We start from the raw sequence: 24,588 nt of genomic DNA, 5'->3' as shown, positions 1-24,588 counted from the left end.
GTTAGAGAGGAAAACATACTTCATTATTAAGTAAAGAATTGTATTGAAGCTCACACTGGTCTGCATCTACCTAAAAATGTATATTCTCAACAAAAACACACACTATAACAAATAGCCTACACATGTATTTCTTACAAATCATCATTCAATCTCATGAGGTTCTAACTGTGGTCCAATGTGTCTAATTATCATTCTTTTTTCATATGGTAAATTGCATCATAAGTACCCACCTCTTTCAGCAGACATTATTAACATAAGGAGGACCAGGGGAGAGCTACTACCCACTCCCACATGCAGCAGCCTGCCCCTCTGCTGCAGGGACACCGCTACAGTGCTGCACTTACAGGAGGGCTGCTTCCATGCATCAAAACATTGGCCGTGCAGCCGTGAAGCCGCCCTGCCCCGCCACTGCTAAACCTCAGCAGGACACGCAGGCATAATTTCAATCATAAACCTGACCTCACAAATCCGTTTGTAGTTTTGTCATGTGGAGGCGTGACTACTAATCCCTGCATCCTCAGTGAGTAGGACCGTGATTTCTGGGACGGTGTTGCCAGGGGGAAGGTGGCGCCGGGGACCTGTTGGAAATGACAGCTGAAGAAGGCGGATTGAAGCACAGGAATCAAAATAACAGTAAACATAGAAGATAGCGAAGAAACTCACCGTGTAAAGGGTGTGTGTGTGTCTGTGTGTTTGTTTGCGGTATTTGACCGGTTTAGCCTTATAGCTAAAGATTTGACTCGCAAAGCTAAATAGACCCGAGCTGAGTGCATGAGGTGTGTGTGTGTGTATATATGAATGTATATGTATGTGTATGTGTGTGTGCGTGTGCGTGTATTTGTCGCTTTTAGTGTGCTTGCGTGTGCCGCTGCACTTGTCTGCACTGTCCCCCAACCTGTCACGTTAGCGAGAATGCTAATTTGATGAAGCTAGCTGGCTAATATTGGCTAATAAAAGAAATTAGCTGGCTGTGGGCGAGGCACCGCACACCGAGCTTATCACTACAAGTCAAGTGGTCTGCAAATACGGTAGTAGAGCGGTCAAACAAACCAATGTAACACAGCCCAGGCTCATTTGTTGTCTTTTTTAACTAATTATCTTATTAGCCCATGGTAACTGTCAGACAGCAGGCTGGCTAATTTGGTCGGCTATTAGCTTAGCAGCTAATTGACCTAGATTGGTGGGGCAGAGGCCGTGTTGTCATAACACTCGACTGAGCTTTGTTTACATTGCAACTTTTTTTGCATGTTACAACATTTTATACAATTATTTAAACGTGTAAACAGATGGCTACTCCATTTACGCTGTGTTAGTAACCCTGTCACTGCTCTTCCCTGTAAATCCTCTAAACTCTTGCTGGTAACGTTATGTATGTTATGCAAAATATTCCTCTCTGGCGAGTAAAGTCTGTTTTAACCCGTTTCATAAGGCTCAACTCAACCAACCAACGGAAAGGACAGAATATAATATGTATAAGAGTTTCAGAAATACTCTTATAACAGCAGTAATCTAAGTTTTGTTCATCTTAATCCTACTGACTGGGGTACCTGCAGACCCCAGTTTTGTCATAACGTACAGGTGGTCTATTCTATCATTCCAATTTTTCACGACTTTGACAATCAATTTGTTCCTAATGACTTCGTGTCATTGTGTTCTGTTTCTATTTTAATTCGTTTAATTTAAAAATACCAATGTACTGGGTCAGTACCCAGTCAAAAGCACCCAATTCCACCTGTGCAGTTTTAATAGGTGGAACTAATTATTGAGTTCATGTTTGCAGTGGGTCCTAATTTAAAGTGTCACACACTATCAGGGGGGTAGGGGCACTCCGTCAGTCATTTTGGATGCTTTGTGGAAAGATTGTACTTGGGATAAAAGCTGCTATTTGTTTTAAAGAAAAGTATATATTTTTGTTTTACACAATATGCAAATTAACTGCAACTTTCTGAAAAAAACAATAATAATCATCTTTATCAGATGACATTAATAACATTAATAATGTCTTGAGAAGAAATAAGTTAACATTTTGCTCTGATGGTTGTTTCTTACAGTAGTTTATTCTTAGGGTACCCAGGGACCCCAGTTGGTAGTCCTTGTATGTTAAATGTGTTGGTAGGATGAGGTTTAAACAATCTGCATGGTGTCAGATATATTTTGGAGAATGACAGCAGGAGTTCAAATATAAGCATCAATGCAAAAGTCTCATGTAAAAACACAGATTAAATGAGAGACACAACCTGGGACTGTCTTCCTTTAAGCGATGTACAGCACACTTTTGGTAATTTATATTAGATTAGGTTATTAATATTTCAGTTTACCCTTTTCTTCATATTGTTCTATGTTTAACATGAAATTAAACTTAGTAACAAAGTATAGAGTTATAGTACATGCTGTTAGTAGTTAATCATGTTGCATTTTTTGTGCTTGTGTTAGTCTTATCTGAAATACTTGGGATCAGGTTATCATGTCACATTTCCTGCTACTGAAATGTAATGTTAGTTGCTCCCTGATGTCAAATGTTCCTCTAGAAGTGCCCCTCAAAGTCTCATGATTCACACGAGGATTTTGAAAACAAGGCAAGCATTATACAACAAAGACAACTCACAAACCTCAACAACACTAAATCACACTAAACACAGGCTGTAAGATGCATCCTGAAAACAGGTTCAAATATAGCCCTGTGTTTTGTTCCAGGGCGCAACAATAAAACCCTCAAAACCAGTAGAGAGATTATTGGCACTGCGACAGCATAATTCATCCCTCAGGGGGACCATTTCGATTGTGTTAGTCTTGGAAACAGGGCTGTTGTGATGTTAAAACCCTGAACGTGTTGGCGAACAAAGCTAAAACGATTTCTCATTCCTCGTCCTCACCCCACAGGGTTGTAGAGATGGACTCGCTGATGAGTGCGGTGGCGCCGCGCTCCCCGGCCCCTGCCAAGAAGCTGTCCGAGGTGGACTTCCGGTCCGGAGCCACCCTGGAGCAGCTGTCAGCCCAGGTGTCAGAGCTGGTACTACTGGAGCAGGGGGAGTTTGGAGACCAGACCGCCTTAGAGGTCCACACCGCCAAGGACTTTATCTTCAACATGCTGGGTATGTCTGCAAACAAAAACATTGTTTTTACTGAACATTTTCATGTCTTCAGTCCCCTACACTGGTATAAATGAGACCATGAACTTCTATTTGGATTGGAGAGTTTGTTATTCAGAACCCCAGCTGTTACAGCTGTCGTTAAAAGCTTTAAACGAGAAGTGCCTATGATAATGAAAATTGGGTGTTAACGCTGGAAAGACAGTGGAAAATAAAAAGAATTGTCCTCTTTACTCTCACACTGAACCAGTTGTTCAGTCATCATCATAATTTTAATGGAATGTGATTTTAATGCACTACAAGGCTCATCCTAGGAATTATTTATTGCCTCGAGTTAAAGTTACTGTCAATTAACTATTAATATACTTTACAGTGGTTGTGAAGGCAGAGTTTCATGGTTGAAGTTACAAGCCTATCACAGTGCACCTTTGATGCCCTCTGTGTAACTGCGTGTGTGTGTGTGTGTGAGTGATCCTCTTTCTTAGTACAGCTGCTGTATAACTTAGAAGTTTTCTTTTATTTTTACTTCCCCATTGTGTCTTAACATAGATGAAATAAACCATGTTCTGACTATTGATAAAGTAGTGTTTCTCACCAGTATTTTTTTGTATTGGGGGGGAACGCGTAAGCTCACCTTTATTTACCCAGGGTAGAGTCACTGAGAACAATAAGCAGTCTTTTCAAGGAACGCCCTGCACACTCACAACCAGTCTCACCTGGAAGCTTCCCAGTACAGTCTGATCTGTCGGCTACTGAGCCTGCCCTAACATGCTGTTCTGGCACTCACAGTGCATTTTTCGTGACAATTGTTATCCATTGTTAACATGCATATCTCTACTGATGTGCCATTTATACTGGGTATACTACTCTTGTACAATACGGTATACTAAGAATAATTAAATAATGATGCTTTATGCAAATTGGTGCCAAAGAGAAGAAAATAGAGGCGGAAGGTCAAACGTTGATGAGTTTTGCTTTTTATAAAAAGCGCCCTCACATGCTGCTTTGTATTTCACTCTTGAAGTGATGTTAGAGTTTCTTTCAGCTATAAACATTGAAAATCAAAATCAACTACAGAAGATGCGTTTGTTCATTTCTGAGGCTTTATTCCACTCTTAGACTTCATTCTGCGGCATCTGAGAGGATGTTTTGGATTTCTCTCTTCCTCTTTCTCTCTCTCCCCCCTCTCTCTCACTCTCTTACTCACTCCTGGACTGAATTTCATTCACGCAAAAAAAAGCTGCAAGATATCATTTAAACGGGATGGGACATGGTTTTCTTTCGCAGACGCATTTTATGACTCAGGTCATGACACGGCATGTGTGACAAACACGATTAACACTAGACTCAGTCTGCGCTGAAATGTTGGATCAGTTACAATATCTCCAATTTAATCCTCTGATAGACACATTATCACACGCTTGTTATTTTTTTCAAGTCTTATATGCAAAATTAGAGGTTTATAATTTGTGGCGATGTGAATGTAACGATTGGAAACTTGCACATTTGGAGTCTTTTAAATGGAAATTAGAGTCTAAAGACGCATCGGAATTCAAGCACATTCAGTATTCTTTCTGTCTGTCACTGTCTTGCATAACCCTCAGCTAGTGAGGGACGGGGAAGTGATACATACAGCTGTCTCAAATGTACTTTTTTTCTTGACAGTTGTGAGTAGAAAAGTGAAGTGTGTTTGTTTGTCCAATAGGTGGCACTCTCCCCCCTCCCTGCTGTCATCCTGGTTCTCTCTTGTCACTGTCTGCACTGGAAAACAAAGCGTGTTTGGCCAGCGTCCGGAAAGCTCTGTCCATTTCTTTTTCAGCTTTTGTTTCAGCCCCCCGCTGTGTCTTTATTTCCCAGTTCTATATTTGTGCGAGTCCTCTCTCCTCTGTCTTCCCGTGTCACGCCAGTAAGAACAGTCACAGAGAGAGGCTTGCGTTTTTTTTTGTTTTTTTTTTGGCTCAGCACCTCGTGTGCCTCAGAATATCATAAGACACTGTTTTTACTATTCCTGTCAAATTCCTTCTATTGGATTAGCTGACAGACAGCTCCTGCAGATTTCAATGCTTTTTTTTCAGGCTGCCTCACCCAGGGAGGAATTACACAAAAATCTAAATGGTATCCCGACCTGATTTTCTCATTTTTATTGTATCGCCACATTCAGACACTTCCTTTATATACTTTTAAGTTCAGCTTTTCTTTTGTTTCGGTTTCATTTTTTTATGATTCCCGTGCAAAGCCTCCTGCTTCCCTCTTAGTGTGCTTGGTTGAGAATCTCCCGGTAACTTTTTCAGTTTTTGAGGCTGCTTTCCTCGGCATAATCACCAATGGTTTTGCTGGTATTTTCATACCCTGTGCCTCACCGCCTGCTGTGACGGCTCTGACTGTGTGAAAAGAAGGAACAGAAAAAAAAAAAAAAAAAAAAAGTTTGGCACTTTTAACTGAGAAAGACAGTTTGTGTTGGATTCTAAGAATATAAAGTAAAGTACATTGTGGTAGCTGCATTAACAACTCTACGCCTCTCTAGGCCTTGCTGAGGATGAAAGGCAGCTCTGAAAAGCAAATATCATCCCCTTGATGGAGGGGCCTTGTTATAGCATGCCGGGCCTGCTGGAGGAGGCGCATCATCACTACATAGGTGTGTGTGTGTGTGTCTGTGTGTGCATGTGTGCGTGGATGCTGAACACTGGATGCTGGGTGGTTGTGGCTTTTATAAAGTTTGAGCTGCACTGGGATCCCCACTGGGCTTTGCACACTGTCAGAGAAAAGGAAAGAGAAAAGAGATTAAACTCACGCACACAAACACACAAGTGCACACGGTGAATTTCTTCACAGCCCGACAGATCCAAGAAGAGGCTCTTATTTACCCTGCGTTTGAGTAAACACTGGTTTGCCTTAAGGCAAGCCTGGTGGGGGCTACTGTATATATATATATATATATATATATATATATTTGAAAAACAAAAGTCTGATGAAGGCAGAAATAGATGCCGGTGAAGCAAAAGATCAGGTGGCAGTCTAAGATATAGCCCCAACCCAATTTTTCACATCTTAAAGTTTGTTTGCCAGCTTGAGAGTCTAGTTCAGAGTTCATTGTCTCCCTGATGTTAGTAGAAATGGACACTTTTGATCCAATAAAAAGAAAAAGTCATGAGTGCTGGTCTGTCTTGCTCAGATTTTTATCAGTAAAACAAGAAAAAATAACCTGTTGCATGTTCAAATTCTGCAGAGTGAAGTATTTCACTCATGCATCAATTAAAATGGAGAAATACTCATTTATGTTCCACTGCTTAGCATGTTTACCTCATGCAGTACACCAGGCATTCACTTTGTCCCACAGTGACCTCCACTTATTTCCTTTCTACGGAGATTATTACATCAGCTCCTTTTGTTTTCCTGCTATTCTTCACACTAAAGCCACTTTACTGTACTCACATTTGGTCGTGAACAGCGACAAGTGGAAGGGGTTAGACAGAGATGGATCAGCACCCGAGTTCTTCCAAGTCAGAGGAGGCATGAGTCAAAAGTTCACAAGGAAATCCTGTCTGTGTTTGTGTTTGTGTATGAGTGTTGTTGCATGTAGGCTTGAATATTTACTAGTCCCTCCTGAGTCTCAAAGCTTCTGTGATCATCGCAGCTCTGAATTCAGTTGTTTTTCTGCAACACAAAAAAAAAGGAGATACAGTCTGCAAACTTTTTTGTTTGTTATTTCACAACATGTTACAGTCATATTTGAAATGACAAGTCAGTGGGGAAACATTGGAATAATTCATCATTATAGTTCTAGTAAGGCTAAACCAGAGATATTAACCCTCCTGTTGTCCTCGGGTCAAATTTGACCCGTTTTCAAATGTTTTTACATCAGAAATATGGATTTCTTTCATCTAATTGCCTGAAAATCACATGGATGGTTCCATACCACACACTTTGCATGTAAAAGTAATGATCACTACTTCATTGGGTGTTTTATTAAAATTAATAGCATCTGTGGACTTTTGTCCTCCCCAGTCAAAATTGACCCGAGAGGACAAAAGTTGCACGGTCGATGGGAAGACAGCAGGAGGGTTACGTTAAAGCCACATTGGTATAAAAAATATGAAAAAAAATGTCAGATGGTTGACAAATTTCTTTTGTCTTGTTTATACAGTATGTGGTCGTATTGTCCAACCATAGTAGGTAAAGCTCATGCAGTGATTCCCAAAATTAAACATTCTTATGATTTAACCATTTTTCACTGTAATATCCCCAGGATTAGACAACATTGCTGCAGAGACTGATTTCTTTTTTGTGTTGCATTGTCCTTTTTTTTTTTTTTTAAAGTCATGCGACTGCATCAAAGGATCCACGAGTCAGACAGAGTTGAACATCCAGAGTTTTCTCTCTGCACTACATCAGACTTGAATATTGTGTGCATTTATCTGCTACTAAATTTCTCCTCCCAGACTTTATAATGTTTCTAAGGCTGCACAAACTTTAATGTGATGCGATGCATATTTTATTTGGGCAGGGAAAAAAAAAATCCCTCTCGGTTAAATTTTAACCATCAGAATGGCAACTTTATCCCCTCTGGGAAAGCAGCTCACTCGCCAGGCTAGCGGCTGGCCTGCTGGATTGATTCAGCGGCTGGCCAGTCTCTCTCTCTCTCTCTCTTTCTGCAGCTCATTAACGCTGGTGGTCTGATGTGTGAATGACTCGCAGCTGGATGCTGTTTTCTACAGTTGAGTTGCAGTTTCCGACGCAGGCCTAGCTTTTGGGGGCTCACACGGCTGCTCTGGCTGAGTAATTCTGTTAATGCCATTTTGGATTTGAGAGCCTGTCTTCATCTGGCAGCCAGGGGAGGTCCATGGCATTGCAACATGAGTGAAATTTTTGTATTTGATCATTCAGGCTTTGTTTGTGTTCAGTTTTCATCAGCATAGACACAGCAGTGCCAAGCAGCACAGATGAGCAGCGTCTTGCTTGCCATAAATTGATGGTCATTGTTGTTCGCTGTCAACTTTTTTTGGCACTTAGCAGCATTAAATCTTAATTGTTTGAAAGCCGGCACATCAGCCAAAATGACTGTGAAACATAATTTGCTTGATGTTAATTTACCTGAGTTTAGAACCTCTGTTAGAGGAGGCTGTACAACAAATTAACCAACAGATGTGGGTGTGTGACAGTACAGTGTCCTGTGACTGAACGGCTTCACACACACACACACATACACACACGGCCACAGACAGACTTCACATCACATCATTCATTTACTTGATGACTACTTTCATAGTATCTAATTTAACATGACTTTCAGAATTTGGGGTGTTCAGTAAGAAGTGTTTTGACATTGCATGACATGTTATCTGTCATCCTGCTCATTTTAATAACCCAGGCTGACGTTTTGATTTTTGCTCCTTCATAATCACACTTTAAACATTCCTGAGGCGAAGATGGAAGAATCATTTGGGTAGAAGCTGTCAACTGATAACAGTATCACATGTGCGGGCTGTGGCTGTCTGAGCTGCTGGGGAAAAAAAAAATCTTTGTTTTTTTTTTTTTTGTTTGTTTGCCAGACACCTTGTCACTCACAGATTAACACATTTTAGTAGTCCTTTTAATTATTTTTCATAATCACCATCTGCCTTTTAAACTTACTATACCTATTGCGACATATCATATAACCATGCCATGTGATGCTACTTTAACAACAAATATTACAAGGACTGCTACAAAAGATTGCAGATGAACATTTAATATCCAGGAATTCACATTAAAGACACTATCACTGACTATCCCTGTAACATATTGGCCATAATTTTGCATATTGACCATAAACGATCCAGCCATATACTAGGGTTTGACCCAGTCTTTTATGCTCACATTGTGATCTTCAAGCTTTCTAGCTGCTCTTCTTCCTGCTTGCCTATAACACTCCATATTGGCAACCAGGGGAAATATAAGGTCATAAGTTAATTACTTCATAATTAGTTAATATGACACCTAATTGATCTCTATAGAGGATTTTTCACTTATCTTTCCTCTGCTTAATAGGTATATCAAAGGTCAGGATCAGTGGTACATGGTTTCTTGAAAGACTAGGCCACCCTGTTGCCCAAAAATGTTAAACTGCCATGTCATTTTTCTCTTTCAATGATAATTGCCCGTCATTTAGCGGGACATGGTATCACAGTGCGGCTGGCATCAAAGCAGCAGTGAGGAGCTCGAAGACACTCACGGCTTCCTGCATCCTCTCTCCGCCAATCAGATTAAATTGGAACTTCTCCATTCCTCTTGTTTATTCTATTTCTGAGCTAATCTCCCGCCTCGATATGAATTCATAAACGGCGAGGAGGCGGAATGGCTCACCTTTCGGCAGCGGGGTTGTCTGGGATTAATCCTGCTATTAGAGAGCGAGGTGAGGCTGCCAGAAGAGCTGGTTGAATAGTACTGATAACATCCGGTTGAGTCTATATTAGTCAAGAGTCATTTGTAACAGATTGAATTGCTCCTTTTTGGAATGAGGCTGTTTTTAATATTATTGTTACGGCACGCTTTGCTGCTGTATTTGAGTTTTCTTGTCTAGAATAACAAAAAGGGCACACAGAGATATGGGATATTGCAGCAACAATTTGCTGGGAATTAGATTTTGTGACACAGACAACAGCCCTTTCCTCAATAATTACTGTACCAAGGTGCCCTGATTCAGAATACAGTAAGGATATGGTGACCAATACAGTGATCCCTAAGCAGTGGACAAAATCAGTAATAAAGGTGGACGTAGCGAAGTGTGACATCAGTCATTAGTTTGCATTGGAGGTGGTGTGAAGCCCAGAGTTGCCGTTTATAGTTGGCGCAATATTTCCCATTTGAAGCCAGGACCTTCCAAATATGGGTTGCGGGGTGTTGGCCCCTCACGCCTCACTTACCTCAGACCTAAGCTAACGCTAGCTTACTTTGAACACTGAGTGGTGCAAACCTGGGTTAACGTTAGCTAAATGGTGCTAACAGGGCAGGTATCATAATCAAGTAACATTAAACTTACTGAAGTATTGTGACAGTAGTCCTACTCAGTGCGAGTCCTGGAGCTTGGGAGAGCAGCAGGTGAGCCAACTGTCAATCACAGCTGTCAATCAGCGCCCAGACAGCAGACCTCAAAGTTACTATAAGTTTTAAGATCTTATTAATGGAGCAATACATTCCAAAATGACCACCGGCACACTTATTAGAAGGCCTGAATTTAGCGATTGAGACCATAATGACTTTACGTAGTATTTTTAGAGAGAAGTTGATGCTTGAATGGGAGTCAGTTGGAGCCAGATCTAATGGCAGTTGGTGGCATTGCGCTTTAAGATACTTCCGCATTGGATTCAACCTCAAGCTGTGGTAGTTGCCACTGAATCTTTCAGCCCATATTGTACCTTTTGAACTCATGAAAGGGCACCATGTTCTCATTCTTTACCACCTGCCCCAGCTGTTGTTACCATCTTGTCCCCTGCAGTAAACAAGAAGTTGTCAAATAATGGACATGATGGTAAGGACAATCCACCAAAGCACAAACATTTTTGAACAAATTTTACTATTTCACATGAGAAGTGAATCAATGGATTGTAAGTTTTTGGAATGTTCATATTCATGTAACTTGTGAAAGTGCTAGCGGTGGAAATGTGTTGGTGGAACAGTGGGTGGGAAAAGATTAAATGTCAGCCGTTATCAAGGACTTTTACCTTTCCTCTGTTGTAGATGGCTGAATTTTTCAACAGGGCTGGTGTTTTAAGACTTGTGGAAGTGGATAAAGCCACAAGATGCAATAATGCACAGAGGATGGTCAGCTCATGTGTGGGCTCATGCACATTAAGTCAAGTGTAGACTGTACTCATGTTAAAAACACATGTAAGACGTGTGTGATGACCAGCTTTTTCCTACATCTCAGTTGTTAGGGCAGCCTAGTTTTTGGCACAGTCTCAGATTCAGACTTTCTCTCTCAGCAGGCCTTTCCAGCAACAACACATAGAAGTCATCAGCTTATTTAGAGGAATCCCATTTTCCAGAGGGATTTACAGAGCTATTTTTAGAGTCTATCAGTCTAGAGGTGTGTGGCAGAATATTCTCACTTTGCTCTGGCTGTGATGAGAAAGGACGTCTTTCCCATGATGCTGCTGCTCTGCTTTAGGGGATTTCACAGCAGTGTCACTTTGTAGCCTCATTTTTAAGCATGCGTGTCTGAATGCACCCATGAATATTTAGTATAGATTATGTGTATTCAGTGTAGGTGTGTGTATTAATATAAGTGGAATTGCTTCATTTTCAGAAAAGTGTAACTATACATATTGTAAACCATGTAAAACCTTAATGTAGGGCAGGGGTGGAGGAGATTGTGATTCTGAGTGTTAGTAATGTCATAAAAATGTCACTATTATTCTTTTGTTCCTTGTCTTACTTCAATTTGGGTGATAAGCATGCTCGGTTTTAGAACTACAGTTCCCATAATGGCATGGGGGACGTAAACAGGAAGCGTAACGTTCCCATTAGCTAATTCAGTGAGTTAGCAGTGGATTACAACTTGAGCCTTGTTTTTTAGCCTATATTTGTTTACATTTTTGGAAAATGATGATATCCTCCTGAAGCGTAAGTTGCACTGAATCTGAAAATATGTGTATCGTGTCTGTGTGTTCACATTTGACAGACTTAAAGAAGGGTTTTGGCACTAATTGCAGCTCATACCTCACGTCTCTCCCTCTGTGCCCCCTTTTAACTCTGTACCTCACAGTTTTAAAACCTGTGATTTAGGGTAATGATAAAATTGAATGAACAATGCAGAGTTTATCACTGGACTCCAGAATGTCCTTTAAAAAAGGGCCCCAGGGACCTTGTAGTCAGAAGCTTTGTTTAATATGTGAGACCATGCTGCATTGAGGCAGTTCAATTCATCAGTGTGTAATATCACTGATGCATTGAACTGTTAACAAACTCCCAAGACAGATGACAAAATGAGGCTCTCTCGCAAATTTATTTTCTATTGATTTTAGAATCATAGTAAATTCGTTTTTAAATAATGACATTTTCATTATATAATATAAATATATTGAAGGGGAAGCACTGCTATATATACAGTAAATTTATTGTTTCTCAAATCTTGGACCACATTTCCCACAAACCTCATTCATCTTTGTTAAAAAAAAGAGCGTTGATGCTCCTTTTTTGCTTAAAATCTCAAAAAGAACTTGTACAGTAGCATTTCTGTGAATATACAAATTTTGTATGTGGATGAGGAGAGCATGAGTTCAAACCGAGAAGCTAAAATATTAAGGCTGAAATAAAATTCTATATTATTTATGTAGCAAAAGAAATACCTCCTTTTTTTTTTTAAAGTAACCTTGATAATTTCTTCAAGTCAAGTGCAGTGTAGAGGTCAGCAGTAGCTGCAGATCTTCCTGGTGATGGCTGTGTATGTTTTGATTAATGTTGTGATGATTTATTGATGTTAAAATCAAATATTGATTTTTTTTTTTCTTTCCTCAGCCTCATCTCCTGGAGCATCTCAGTTCAAAGACTCTAGCAGCATCATGATTGCTCCTTGAGCACATTTGATTTTAAACCTCTAAGGCTTGGTTCATGATTTCAGTATAAGTAGATATGCAGGTATAAAACCTTTTCTTAATTATCATGATGCATAAATGTGGGGTATTTGTGCTAAACCCACCTGCCAGAAAATATTATAGTGTAAACTACAATACAAATTAAGCCATGTCATGTCATGTGTCAGTGTGGCTCTCTTTTTACTTACAGTATTAGCTGCCAACAAGAACACATGTACAGAGCGTACAGAGGTTCCCGGTACACACAGGTATTAACGAGCCAGGTTTCAGAGTTGTGGGTATCTATTGCACCCTGTATCTCTCTACTAAAGCAGTGGGTTACTGTCTGCAGAGAGAAGAGTCTCCTTCATGTAAGCATCTCCTGAATGGCGTCCCTGTTGCATTTGCAAAAGTCACTTGATTTGTACAAGTCCCCAAACAGGCTTCCCATCGCGCCCAGGGCAGCTGTCTTTTCTTCCTCTAGAGCTTATGTACAGTCATGGACTAAGCAAGATAACCGGGGGTCCAGGAAGGCCACTTTATTGAGAAGCGTACATTTGCTGCTCTCTTTACTGAAGTGTATCATCACATGCTGTTTGGCTTAGCATTTGGCTTTTTAAAATTGCTAATATTGATCTTTCCAATCTTGTTAATATTTAATAAAAAAAGAAAAAGTAAAAGAAGAGTCAAATTCCTCTCACTTCTTTGATGGCTGATTTATACAGTGCACCAGGAGTGCTGGGCTGAGATATGATGACATGCTGCAGAGGAAGGACAGCTGCTGCTGTGGGGTAGACATCAGTGGAGAGGGCCTGAGTTGCCGCTTTGAAAGGTTTCAATGTGTCTTTTAGTTGTTCAACCATAGACCACTCAGAAGTGCTGAGTTCCAAATGGGACATCTTTTCAAAAATGACAACTGCCACTGCTGCTTGTTGCTTAGATGCACAACATATGTCATAGGTGCTACTGCATCTGGTGAAGTAGTCATTTATGAGTCTTTTGTTTTTGTTTTTTTTTAGGCAGGCAGCTGTCTAAAGGAGACCCTCCAACATGAGCTGCAGTTTGCTTTAGTCTGGAAAGGGCCATATCAGCGGCGTTAACCTCAAGCCCCTCACACACTACTAGGTTTAGCATGTGGGCCAAACAGAGTACATTAATAAGCCTCTAAATTGCATATGGCGTTCACATAGTTCAGAGCGTTGTCTGTTGGCGACAGCTTCACAGGAGATGTCAAATTCATCCAGCGTTCCAGCTGCTGATGCTTTCTGCGACCGCTGTGTGGCTTCCTCTCAGCTCCTCAGTACAGAGAACATAACTGTCAAGTTCCCATGAGTCTCAAATACAGTGAGCTATGACCGTCACATTAGCATGCAAGGCCAACGATGTCCATCCGTCTATAGTAAGAGAGAGTCTTACCCTGTAACATAGTCTTTATGTTTTCCCATGTGGTGTCACACAGTTGTACTATGTGTGTCGAGATTGCGGTGTGACTTCAGATTTTATATCGTGACTCCAGTTCCATTGTGAGATCCTGAAACCCCTCTCCCAAAACAATACCAATGGGCTGGATATCCTTGCATGTAAATCTTGCTATCCTATCAGTGATGGCATTTCTACGAGCTTCTGGCAACGGGCCTCCTGAAGCTGAGTGCGCCGAATAGTAGGCAGTCAGGCGAGGTTGTACACTTGACATTGCTCCACTCGTTTGTGGTGCCTCCACTGCCTCACTTGAGCGGCAAGCTAGCAGGTGAATCCGCAGATTTGTTGTCATTGTAGAGTAAGACATCTGCTTTTCACGAAGTCGACAAATTAGGGTGTAGAACCCAAAATGCTTCCAAACACTGCTTCTCAGATGTTTTGGTTTTGTGATTGTCCACTCAGGACGGCTTTGCTCGCTAGTATCCGCCATCTTACCTTGTCATCATAGCAAACAACATGACGTTGCTAGCTTAACTACTGTTAGGTCAGTAGGTCAAGCTGACAGTGAATTTATACAGCACCCTCTGCTGGATCACAAGGCAAACTACTTCAAACAGTCTGTTGCGCTTATAGAAGGTAAATTTTGAATTCAAACAGGTTATAACAGTTCAAATATTACATTTTTTCCCACATTCGAACGAATATTTGAATTTTGAATAAAAAGTGACAGCCCTACCAAATGGTGAATGAAGAAAGAAAACAACCCCACATCTGCAACATGTATCTGTTTTTTTTGGAAACACTGGATCTGCCTCCGTGTATCATGCAGGTAGGTGGGTTGGCTTTTTCTGTTACCACACACTGTGACTGATGGAGTAACCAATAACCATCAAATAGTCCTCTCACAGACATGGAATTGGGTCCAGTCTGAAAATAGTTCTCAACGGAAAAACTTCCCTCTAATGGAAATCTACATTCAAAGACATTTCTGATAGGATTAGGTTTAATCTGTGGCTGTGAAACCAGCCTAGACTGTCTCCATTCCAGCTCTATTCTCAGACTGTGTGTGTCTACAGGCGTATGTGTCAGGGTGTGTTCATGTGTGCGTGCATGTGAGTGCTCACTGGCAGATGCCCAGTAAAACAGCGTGTGACTGTCGATTTGAGAGTTTGGATTAAAAAGTAGATTGTGTTCCTTGGAACAACCTCAAACTTCCTGCAGCCAGCGTGGAGATCGGAGAAGCCTCGCTAATTGATACAGTTTTGCCTCCGCTCTCCTCTCTCCAACTGAAGCCCCTGCTGGAGAGATAAGATGCTCTTTTATTCATTTTTTTTCATCACTGTTTTCCTCCTCCTCGCCTATTTGACCCAATTTATCAGTGGCAGATAAAACCAAATGAATCAGAGGAGTCACAGCTTCGTATTCGCTGCCCTTTGGCTGACGTCTGATCCGTTCCTCCTGTCTTTTCCATTCTCTTCTTCTCTTCGATCTGCCCATCTGCCATTTCTCCCCTATTTCTCCTTCTCCCCCGGGTTGAAATTTCAAGTTCTGCTAATCGATTGGTCACAATTTGTTTCGCAAGTTGCATGCACAAACACTCACCTCTGATAGAGGAGACATGAGTGAATGAATGCTGGTGAAGCAGAAATATAGAGATTTAAATTGACCAAAAAAGCCATGGATTCTGTATTTTTCTGATGGCATGACATATTTGTCCTATCACCCAACTCAACAGTGTCTCTACTTGTTTCTAAATGATATCTTTGGTATTTCTGTACTACAATGTCTTGTTACTTATTTGACTTTTACAGAGGTCAGTCAGGACTAAGCATTTCTTCCAATAAATCTCAGTTCATATCAGACGTATGAACTTAAAGAAAGTTTCAGAAAGTTAAACATCTCTTGCAGACTTGATGTCGATCCTATCTTGAACTACCTGAACCATGGGAGGGTTCGGAGAAGCTGAGGATCTCGAGAAACCGCGGAGCTCTGGATAAAGTGCAACGGGAGCTCCTAGCTGAAGACTGAGCTCCAGGAGTCTAGTCAGCGGATGAATGGAGCTTGTAAAGGAGAGATGAGCTGATTCTGCCCAGGAATAAAAAAGATACAAAGACTCACTGTCACATACTTCCTCTTTCTCTTCTTCTTTCTCGACTGCTCCCCCAGCGGAGGCATCAAATGAGGCACTTTTCATTTCGCTCCCCTTCAAAGCAAAGCACCAGAGAGATCCGCTTCAGCACATTTGACTTTGACTTCCACTTTAGTCAGTCTCGCTTGACGTTTTGGGTCTCAGGATGTTTTCCCTCCTATTTTCCAGCTTTTTTTTTTCTATATTCCATCAAACTAATCTATCATTCTGATGTAAAGTAGCTTGTGTAAAGATTGTGTGGTTTTCTCAGTGATGTGTGTTGGGATTCTCCTATTATTTACTTGACATAAATACTGTACTTAAAGCACTGGTGAGTTATCATAAGGATCAGAGTCAACCACCTTAAATTCTATAATTATTAATTTAAACCTCCAAAAGTTGAAGCACTGACAGCGTTTTTCTTTTGACTCATTTTTCACATCCAAACACACACTGAAGTACACACACAAACCCCTACATGAAACTGTCACATGGCATCTTGCCACCAAGGTTGTGTGCCCATGTAATTGGATGAGAGGAATCATGTTAGGAGCTTTGTGCCCCCAGCCTTGGCCTGCCAGCTTGGTCTGATGCCCCCGTTTCAGCTTTCCGCAGCCACTTAACTGCCCTGGAGGGATAAACACTCAAGCTCAAGCTCATACAATCTTCCACCTGCGAGAGCGTCAAAGGTTTTAAAGTGCTCCATGCTTTACCTTTGACCTGCGGTAGCTAGCAGTTACCTCCAGACCAGCACAGGTTTGGCTGAAGGATCGAGCCTTTTCTCAGTTGCTCTTTTAAGCTGGCAAAACATAATTTACTTGACTCCAGTACTGTGGATCCCACGGGTCCAGAGCCTGGGTAGTTTACAACACAGCTAAGTATCCATAAAGGGATTTGGAGTCTCAGGGTTCTCTCATATGAACTGTTGAGACGAGAGTGAGGAATGCTTTTTAGCACTCTGGAAAATTACGGTGCAGCCTGGTCTGAAATATAATAAGAATATAATAATATGATTGACTAACAGCTCGTATTTCTTGTCCTATTAGACCTACTTTAACAATATCACTGTATTCCCAGATCAGGAAATTACTACAAGGAACTTTCATTTTGTATTGATTTTAGCAGCCCCTGTGGAAAAAAAGCAGTAGCGTTTTCCTGGAATGAAGACTGCATTTCCCATGAGCACCACTGTCTCGTGTCGTAAAATCTCGACTAGCGTATGCATTTGTTTTGGAGGCGAGTGAAAGAAAGACGCTACTTATTTTTAATTCTGTTTTTCCTTTTTAAACACAGCTGTTTGCAGGACGCAGCAATGAAGTAATGTATCTATTTGTGGCTATGTAAGATTAATAATTGTAATATGACAATAGTGAAACAAAGTAGACTTTGTTTTAGTAGTGTTCAGACATGTGAGGCTGCATTCACACCAAATCTGGCAGTGCACCTTCCTGCAGGGTTGTGCAGAGGTGTGGGCTTGTTTATTTGTGCTTTAGAACATAACCACCATGAAACAAAGAGAAAATAATGTTTTATTTCTCAGATTCACTCCTTTGTTCTCCTTCTCTTCATTCACTCTCTAGCTCTCTCGCCCACCACTTCTCTCTCTCTCTCGTGCCCTGTTGATATATACTGTTAATGGAACAATCCCTCTGCCAGTCACAGTATAGTTGCATTGTGTTTGTAGAGAGCACAGAGTGTATGGAGGCTGAATCGAGGGCTTCACGGATCACACGTATAGGAGAGCCACTGAAATGATTTGTCTAGCCCAGCGGTCACTGAGGGGGTTGTTAATTTCACACAAGTTCATGTGTCAATATTACTGCAGCTCAGTCTCATAAATATATGCAACACCTTTCAAAACAAACTAAGCTATGCTTCCTGAAATTTCCCCGGCTCACTCACTTGCAGCCCTGCTGTTTTATGTCTCAGAGAGCCGGTGTGCCCGTGCATCTGAATATGAAATACATTTTAGTGTGTGTGTGTGTGTGTGTGTGTGTGAGAGAAAGAGGGAGCCGTTGTTGTTGTTGTTGTTGTTGAACCTTTCCGGTCAATGCCCCTTGCATCAGTTCTGCTGCTGGAAACGCATCTCTGTACATACAAATGACTCTGAATATGATATTGCTGAGTGTGATCGATTTCCTCCACCCCCCAACTCTTCCAGGCTTAGTCCAGAAGGTGGACCAGCGCCTCCCGGTGGCCAACGAGTACCTGCTGCTGTCAGGCGGCGCCCGTGAAGGCGTCTTGGACCTCAACCCCGAAGACCTGGGCGACTACGCCAAAGGGGCTGACTTTGACCTGGATTTCACCCTGCTGGTGCCCGCCCTGAAGCTCCATGACCGCAACCAGCCTGTCACCCTAGACATGAGGCACTCCCCGCCCTGCCACTCATGGCTCAGCCTCCGCCTCTGCGACTCCAACATCCTGTCCCGCTGGAACATCTGCTGCCAGGAGGAGAACGGACTTCCCCCCGAGGAAGACGAGGAGGAGGCGGGAGAAATGGGTAAGTAGCAAGAGACGGGGGATGATGAGGAGAAAGCGAGTGACAAGGAGAAAGTAGGATGATCATTGCAAGGACAGCGGAGGAACTATAGAAAGTAAGAAAACAGGTGAAAGAGTAAGAAAGGCGAAGGGTGGGGAAGAATGTGAAATAGAAAGATGAAGAGAGAGTGGAATAGACAAGGATGAAGGTTCAGCTGCAGTGCAGAGTGGAAGTAATGGAAGCTGATAAAATTTTGTCCATGTTTCACTGAGATAATTTGATGCATGATGTTATGATGCAATTTTGCCCAGCGAGCTGCAGCAGAGGCCCGTTTCCTATAACCTCCTCAGATAGGTGAACCGAGAAACGCTTCCCCGAGTAAATAAGCACTGAAACATTTATGAGTATAACTTAACAATTGAAAGTTCAAGATTACACGGCGGCTTTCCAGATTACACCGCGACATCATTCTGCCACACTCTCGCGGCTGTGAAACTTCCTAGATGAGAAAAAGTAATGACATTCATTCATATGAATCTCTTTAATTTTTTGCAATTTGGAAAATACATTCCACATATTTTGTTGTCATATCATAACATTTTCCCACAAGGATCTTACGTTAATGTGTTTGCGGTGGCAGGAAGGGGTGATTTAGTCGGGTCTAGTCGACAGCTTTCACACGCATCACGCCAAAATGCTGCTGAAAGGTTAAAAAAAGGGCGTAAGTGTCATAAGTTCAAATCAGGTTTTTATTCTTTCTTTTTAATGTGTTGCATCGTCACATCTTTTTGCCTTTGACTCCATACTACAGCTACTCAAAGGTCAACTCTAGGGCTGCAACAACCATTATTTTCATTACTGATTAATCTGTGGATTATTTTTCAATTAATTGATTAATTGTTTGGTCTACAAAATATCAGAAAACAGTGAAAAATCATCATCAGATTGCTTGTTTTGTCCAAAGTTAACATTCCAAAATTCAAAGATATTAATTTTACAATGATATAAAACAAAGAAAAGCTGGAACCAGTAACCCCATTTTTGCTTGATAAATGATTTAAGTGATCATTAATGAAATAGTTTTTAATTTTCAGGCATTCAACTTTGAAATTAACAGATATGTCCTGAGCCAATGTGGGCAAAGTTTTTTGGCAAAATAAACCCAGTCAAATGTTGATTCTTTCTTTACCGTCTACACTCTTGTGCAGTATGTGTGAAAATTAGCGTGCCGGTGTGAAAAAGTATTTGGATGCACCCGGTGCCCGTGACTCAGAGTTCTGACAGTAGGATTGGCGAAAATAAATGCATTTGCTTAACACATACACGCCAAGAGCAGCTGAATAATGCATTACTAACATACCTGCAGTTATCATATGATGAATAATCAGCTCCCTACTATTTCACTATTATAGAAAGTTTTAAAACAGCAACACCACAGTTTAATTGTAATTGCTCATTATCTGCTGTATCCACTGAACAACCTGAACAGAGAGATGTACCCTAAAAACAGAGTAAATAATCAAAGTAATATTTTTTATCATAGGACTTTAAAGACCTGTGGTACTTTGTGGTGAATTTGTTTCATTTGGGGGTGCTGAAACTTTGGTGTGATAGATTTACTACTAATACTTACGACTGTACCAGGCAACACACAGCTCTAGCAAATGTATGTGTAAAAAGTACAGAATGGAAGAACTTTGCTCCCTAAACACCGGCTGGATGTTGGCCTGAATGTAAGATTTCTGGGACAACAAATGAGTCTGTGTGGAGAGACCCAGCGCTCAGCCCTCCTCCTCTCTCCTCTCCCTGCTCAGGTAAAGGCTCCATCCCCTCGTTGGGCTCTCCTCAGTCTCTGGATGGATGCTACTTCTCTCCCAGCCTGGTGACAGACTGGTTCTGGGGGGTGGTGAGCGAGGCCGTGGAGGAGCTGAGGCGAAGCCCCCAGAGAGGCATTCCTACCCCTGACCGCCTAGAGAGGAACGGGCCCCTTACTACCATCATCCTCCAGGTACAGATTATGCAGTAGCCACAAGTTGCTCCTATGCTGAAATGATGATAAAACCAAGATAGTTTGACTCATTATGTCTGATTTGATTAGTAAGGTCAGGCTACTTAACTTGCTGGTTTAAACAGACATTTTTGTGGAGTGAAATCGATATCGGAGCAGATTGTAGTCAAATGTTAAAACGATTTTCAAGAAATCACCTTCCAACAATGTTTTATAGAGGAATAAAAATTCAGGACTTAGCGATCTTGTAATATTCCACCACCCTCCTCCCTGCAGGCAGGCTCTAGCCGGGTGCTGTACGACCTGCTACCTGTGGTGTCGTTTCGGGGCTGGCCTGCTGTGGCCCAAGGCTGGCTGACTGCCAACCACTTCTGGGATGGTAAAATCACAGAGGAGGAGGCAATATCTGGCTTCTATCTGCTGCCCTGCTGCTCCCCGCTGGGTGGTCGGCCCGACAGGGAGTGGAGGCTGGCCTTCTCACGCAGCGAGGTGAGGAGATTCTTAATGTTACTCATTCTTTCTTAATGTCATGTTTGGTGCCACTACCAAGCATCATTATGTTACCATCTGGTTTTCTTTTTTTGTTTCTTTGTCATTTTTGTCCCTTTTTTTCCCCCCATTCCCTTTCTCTCTCTCTATTATTCCTTTAAGTTTACTACTATGTCTCTAGTCCTGTTCCTATTTAATTAATTGGTCCTCTCTTATTACCAGGTTCAGTTGAAAAAGTGCATCCCCTTCCCCATGGCCCAGGCTTTCCAAGCAGCCAAGGCCGTGCTGGCTCGTATCCTGGCCCGTCCTCGTGCGGGGCTCAGCCTCTACCACCTGCGTACTCTGCTCTTCTGGGCCTGTGACCGACTTCCTGCCGCCTACCTGTCCTGCACAGACGCCGACACCCCCGGCCGCCTCCTTCTGGGTCTCCTGGATGACCTGGCCCACTGCATCTTGGGTAAAAACTGCCCAAACTACTTCCTGCCCCAATGCAACATGTTGGAGCACCTAACCGACAGCCAGGCGCTGCTCGTTGCCAGGAAACTCGCCCACGTGCGCTCGGATCCCAGCGAGCACCTGCGGGCGGCTCTGGACCAAGCCCAGCAGGCGGGCCAGCTGAAGAAGGAGCTAGCAACAAGCACCAATGGCCACGGATCCCCCGGGCATCACCCAGCCAACGGCATCATCTCGCCTTCAGAGGACAAGCTGGCGCAGCGACTACAGCAGCTGGTCACCGAGAACCCCGGGAAATCCATATCCGTCTTCCTCAACCCCGATGATGTCACCAGGCCGCACTTCCGCATCGACGACAAGTTCTACTGATGCAGACACGCTGCGGAGAAGAAGTGTGGGAACGGTGTGTTTTAGCATACAAACACACACTCTGAAAACGCCGTCTGATGTGACCGAAGACGTCACATCAGAGGGGACGGAGACTGAAAACCAGGCAGGTGTTTTTTCTTCAAAACACTGCAGGCCTGAAACCAAACACACTCCCGCTCACCATCCTGAAGCTGAACGATAAATGCAACGAAGCCTTGCTGCTTAACCGACTCTCTAAACCAAAAACACTCATGTCCTACTACTGACACACGACATGACGTCCAAGTTGACAGCACAACAGACAAAGATGTCATCAAGCTGTTTGCCACGGAGATGGCCCATTCCTAACGAGCTGGCCTTAACGAGACTTATCAACTGGCGCTACAAAGACGAGGGCCGGCTTTAGTCATGTAAAACAAGTCGCGTTGAAGATAAACACAAAGAGCGTGTGTGTATGTGTGTATATGTACGCCTAAGGCTTTTCACATATTACTTACACTTGTAAAGAAAGAGGGAGAAAAGCTCCTTGATTGCTGCATTTCTCCCCTTTTTACTTTTTGGCCCTGATCAGAGTGGGCGATGGCTGAACTACTGTAAAAAGGAAAAACAAGGTGTGGCTGATGTAACTGAATGTAATGTTGTGAGAACTGTAGAGTCCTTGAACGATGAGTCTCTTTTCTCTTTCAACTGCATTTTAGCTCTTTTTTTCCTTTTTTTTTTTTTTTTGACCCCCACGCCTCACATGATGGCATCTTTTTCACTTTTTTTAATCTTTCTCAGGTATTCACGATACTTATCCTTTTTTTTTTTTTTTTTTTATGTGAACAATTCCCTTTGAAGGTCTTTTACCACATTTCAAAGCCGCTTACATTTCATTGGGTAATGGAATGTACCAAAGAGCTGTTTGAGCGGTGTTGAAAAGAGAAACATATATCTTACATATCCCGAAACATCTAATCTTGATCCGACTTGATGAGATTTACCTGAAGTCATGTTCAGTATGATACTTTGCCTTTTATCCTCTGAAGGTCACACAGCATGTAAAATGGCAAAATTGTGCGGTGAAATCAATTTAATTCCAATGGAATCTACAAAATAAGTTTGCTGCTTGTGTTGGTGAAGAAATCTGTGTAAATTTTTCATGTCGAGGTAAAGTTTGGTGAGCCTGACCCAAAGAAGTTTGTGGTTCTTGAAAAAACTGTGAACATATTGTCCTCTTAGTGCCGATTTAATGAGTTTGCTAATTTATTGTTAGCAAGCTTGTTTTTCCTCCCCTCTTCAACATAACTTTTTATTGAATGAAATGATGTACAGTCCTAAGAACAAAATGCCAGAGGGAGTAAACAGCACAATTCAGAGAACACAGAAAGAAGCTCTGTGAGTTAATGTGACTGATTAGCACTAGCATATCCTGGCTGGCTCGCATGTTGCAGGTTAGCTAACCGACGAGCCCTGCCAGTTATCACTACCACAACTGCAACAGTTAGGCAACAATGAGGCAACAAATTGATTATTTGATCAATAAAAAATGAACCAGCATCTATGTTGATAATCAGTTAATCGTTTCAAACCTTTTTTTTAAGGAAAAATATCTAAAATATTCTGATTCCACCTTCTCAAATTGTGACAAGTTGATGGTTTTCTTTGTCGTACAGGATAGTAAATTTAATATCTTTTGGGTTTAGGCTGTCAAGTGGATAAAACAAGCAATTTGAAGATGTCACCTTGGGCTCTAGGACATTATAATAAGGGGCATTTGTCATCATTTTCTGACATTTTACAGAGAAGATGATTAATAAAATGATAATTGGCAGATTAATCAACTAAGCTTCTAGAACCACGTATTTCACGTAGACATGAAGATAAGTTTCTCTGAGCCACGTAGCGCTGTGACCAGGCCTTACAGCTGGGAAAAGGTTAAGATTAAAAAAAGGATGAGAATGTTACATAAATTAAACTGGTAAATTATACAATAATACAATGGTTTACTGGTACTGCACAATGAGGTAAGATTTATGAAATCCTTGGAAAGTTTTTCCATGTGTTTTGAGTTTTGTTGTCCAACTTGAGCAAGCATTTTGGAGTATTATCGTAGGCCCTTTATAAGGGATTTAGAGAATTAGCAGCGTTGTATTGTCAAGTATACGATTTAAACAGAAAGATAGGCACAGAATAGCTGTAGAGTCAGAATTTGGGTTATTTATCTACAGTAGTCAGGACTATGCCAAGGTACTTCACTGTCAAAATGTCCTCAAAGGGCCCAGTATGTCAAACATCTTGTTGCACATTGTGTGAGTGTGTCCGTTAACTTTCAGTTGGAGAAACTTACAGTTCAGTGTGTCTCTCATTCGATTTTTTTTTTTTTTTTTTTTTTTTTTGGAGAGTGGTTCTGACTTGACTGATTCTGATAATTGTCCCCTGTCTCCTCTGCTTGGTTGGTCTTTTTTAATGAGCTTTGTGTGTGTATGTGTGTGTGTGTGTGTATGTGAGAGAGAGATGAACCACGCAGCAGGATGCAGACAGACACCCAGATGCTGCCCATTGAATTATCCCCTCAGTGGGTGTGTGTTAGTCGCTGGGCCCTATCGTTTCTCACCAGATGT

The 24,588-nt window shown here is 41.8% G+C and overlaps 1 protein-coding gene across 4 annotated transcripts; it reads left to right on the top strand.

The window, feature by feature from the left end:
* Nucleotides 1-262: 262 nt before the first annotated feature.
* tmem102 (transmembrane protein 102) lies at nucleotides 263-23,528 on the top strand. 4 transcript variants are annotated; one of them, XM_042401099.1, is made up of 6 exons: nucleotides 263-633; nucleotides 2,881-3,092; nucleotides 18,349-18,687; nucleotides 20,481-20,674; nucleotides 20,951-21,163; nucleotides 21,386-23,528. In XM_042401099.1, exons 2-6 carry the CDS (start codon nucleotides 2,891-2,893, stop codon nucleotides 21,983-21,985), a joined length of 1,548 nt encoding a protein of 515 aa, XP_042257033.1. In that variant the 5' UTR covers nucleotides 263-633; nucleotides 2,881-2,890; the 3' UTR covers nucleotides 21,986-23,528. The 4 variants fall into 4 exon arrangements, with proteins under 4 accessions (XP_042257033.1, XP_042257031.1, XP_042257032.1 ...); XM_042401097.1 differs by having other exon boundaries at nucleotides 264-673; XM_042401098.1 differs by lacking the exon at nucleotides 263-633 and adding an exon at nucleotides 830-1,028.
* The last annotated feature ends 1,060 nt before the right edge of the window (nucleotides 23,529-24,588 follow it).

The sequence above is a fragment of the Thunnus maccoyii genome, chromosome 22, assembly GCF_910596095.1.
Source record: "Thunnus maccoyii chromosome 22, fThuMac1.1, whole genome shotgun sequence".
NCBI classification, from domain to species: Eukaryota; Metazoa; Chordata; class Actinopteri; order Scombriformes; family Scombridae; genus Thunnus; species Thunnus maccoyii.
Note: the sequence above shows the minus strand (reverse complement) of the source record. Positions and strands in the feature narration are given on the sequence as shown.

Excerpts from the sequence above, each read along its gene's own strand:
- tmem102 (XM_042401096.1), top strand. The coding sequence starts at position 2,548 with ATGATTCACACGAGGATTTTGAAAACAAG. Across the intron at positions 2,577-2,880 it reads ACGAGGATTTTGAAAACAAG|GGTTGTAGAGATGGACTCGC; the intron begins GCAAGCATTATA and ends CTCACCCCACAG. Across the intron at positions 21,164-21,385 it reads TGGCCTTCTCACGCAGCGAG|GTTCAGTTGAAAAAGTGCAT; the intron begins GTGAGGAGATTC and ends TCTTATTACCAG.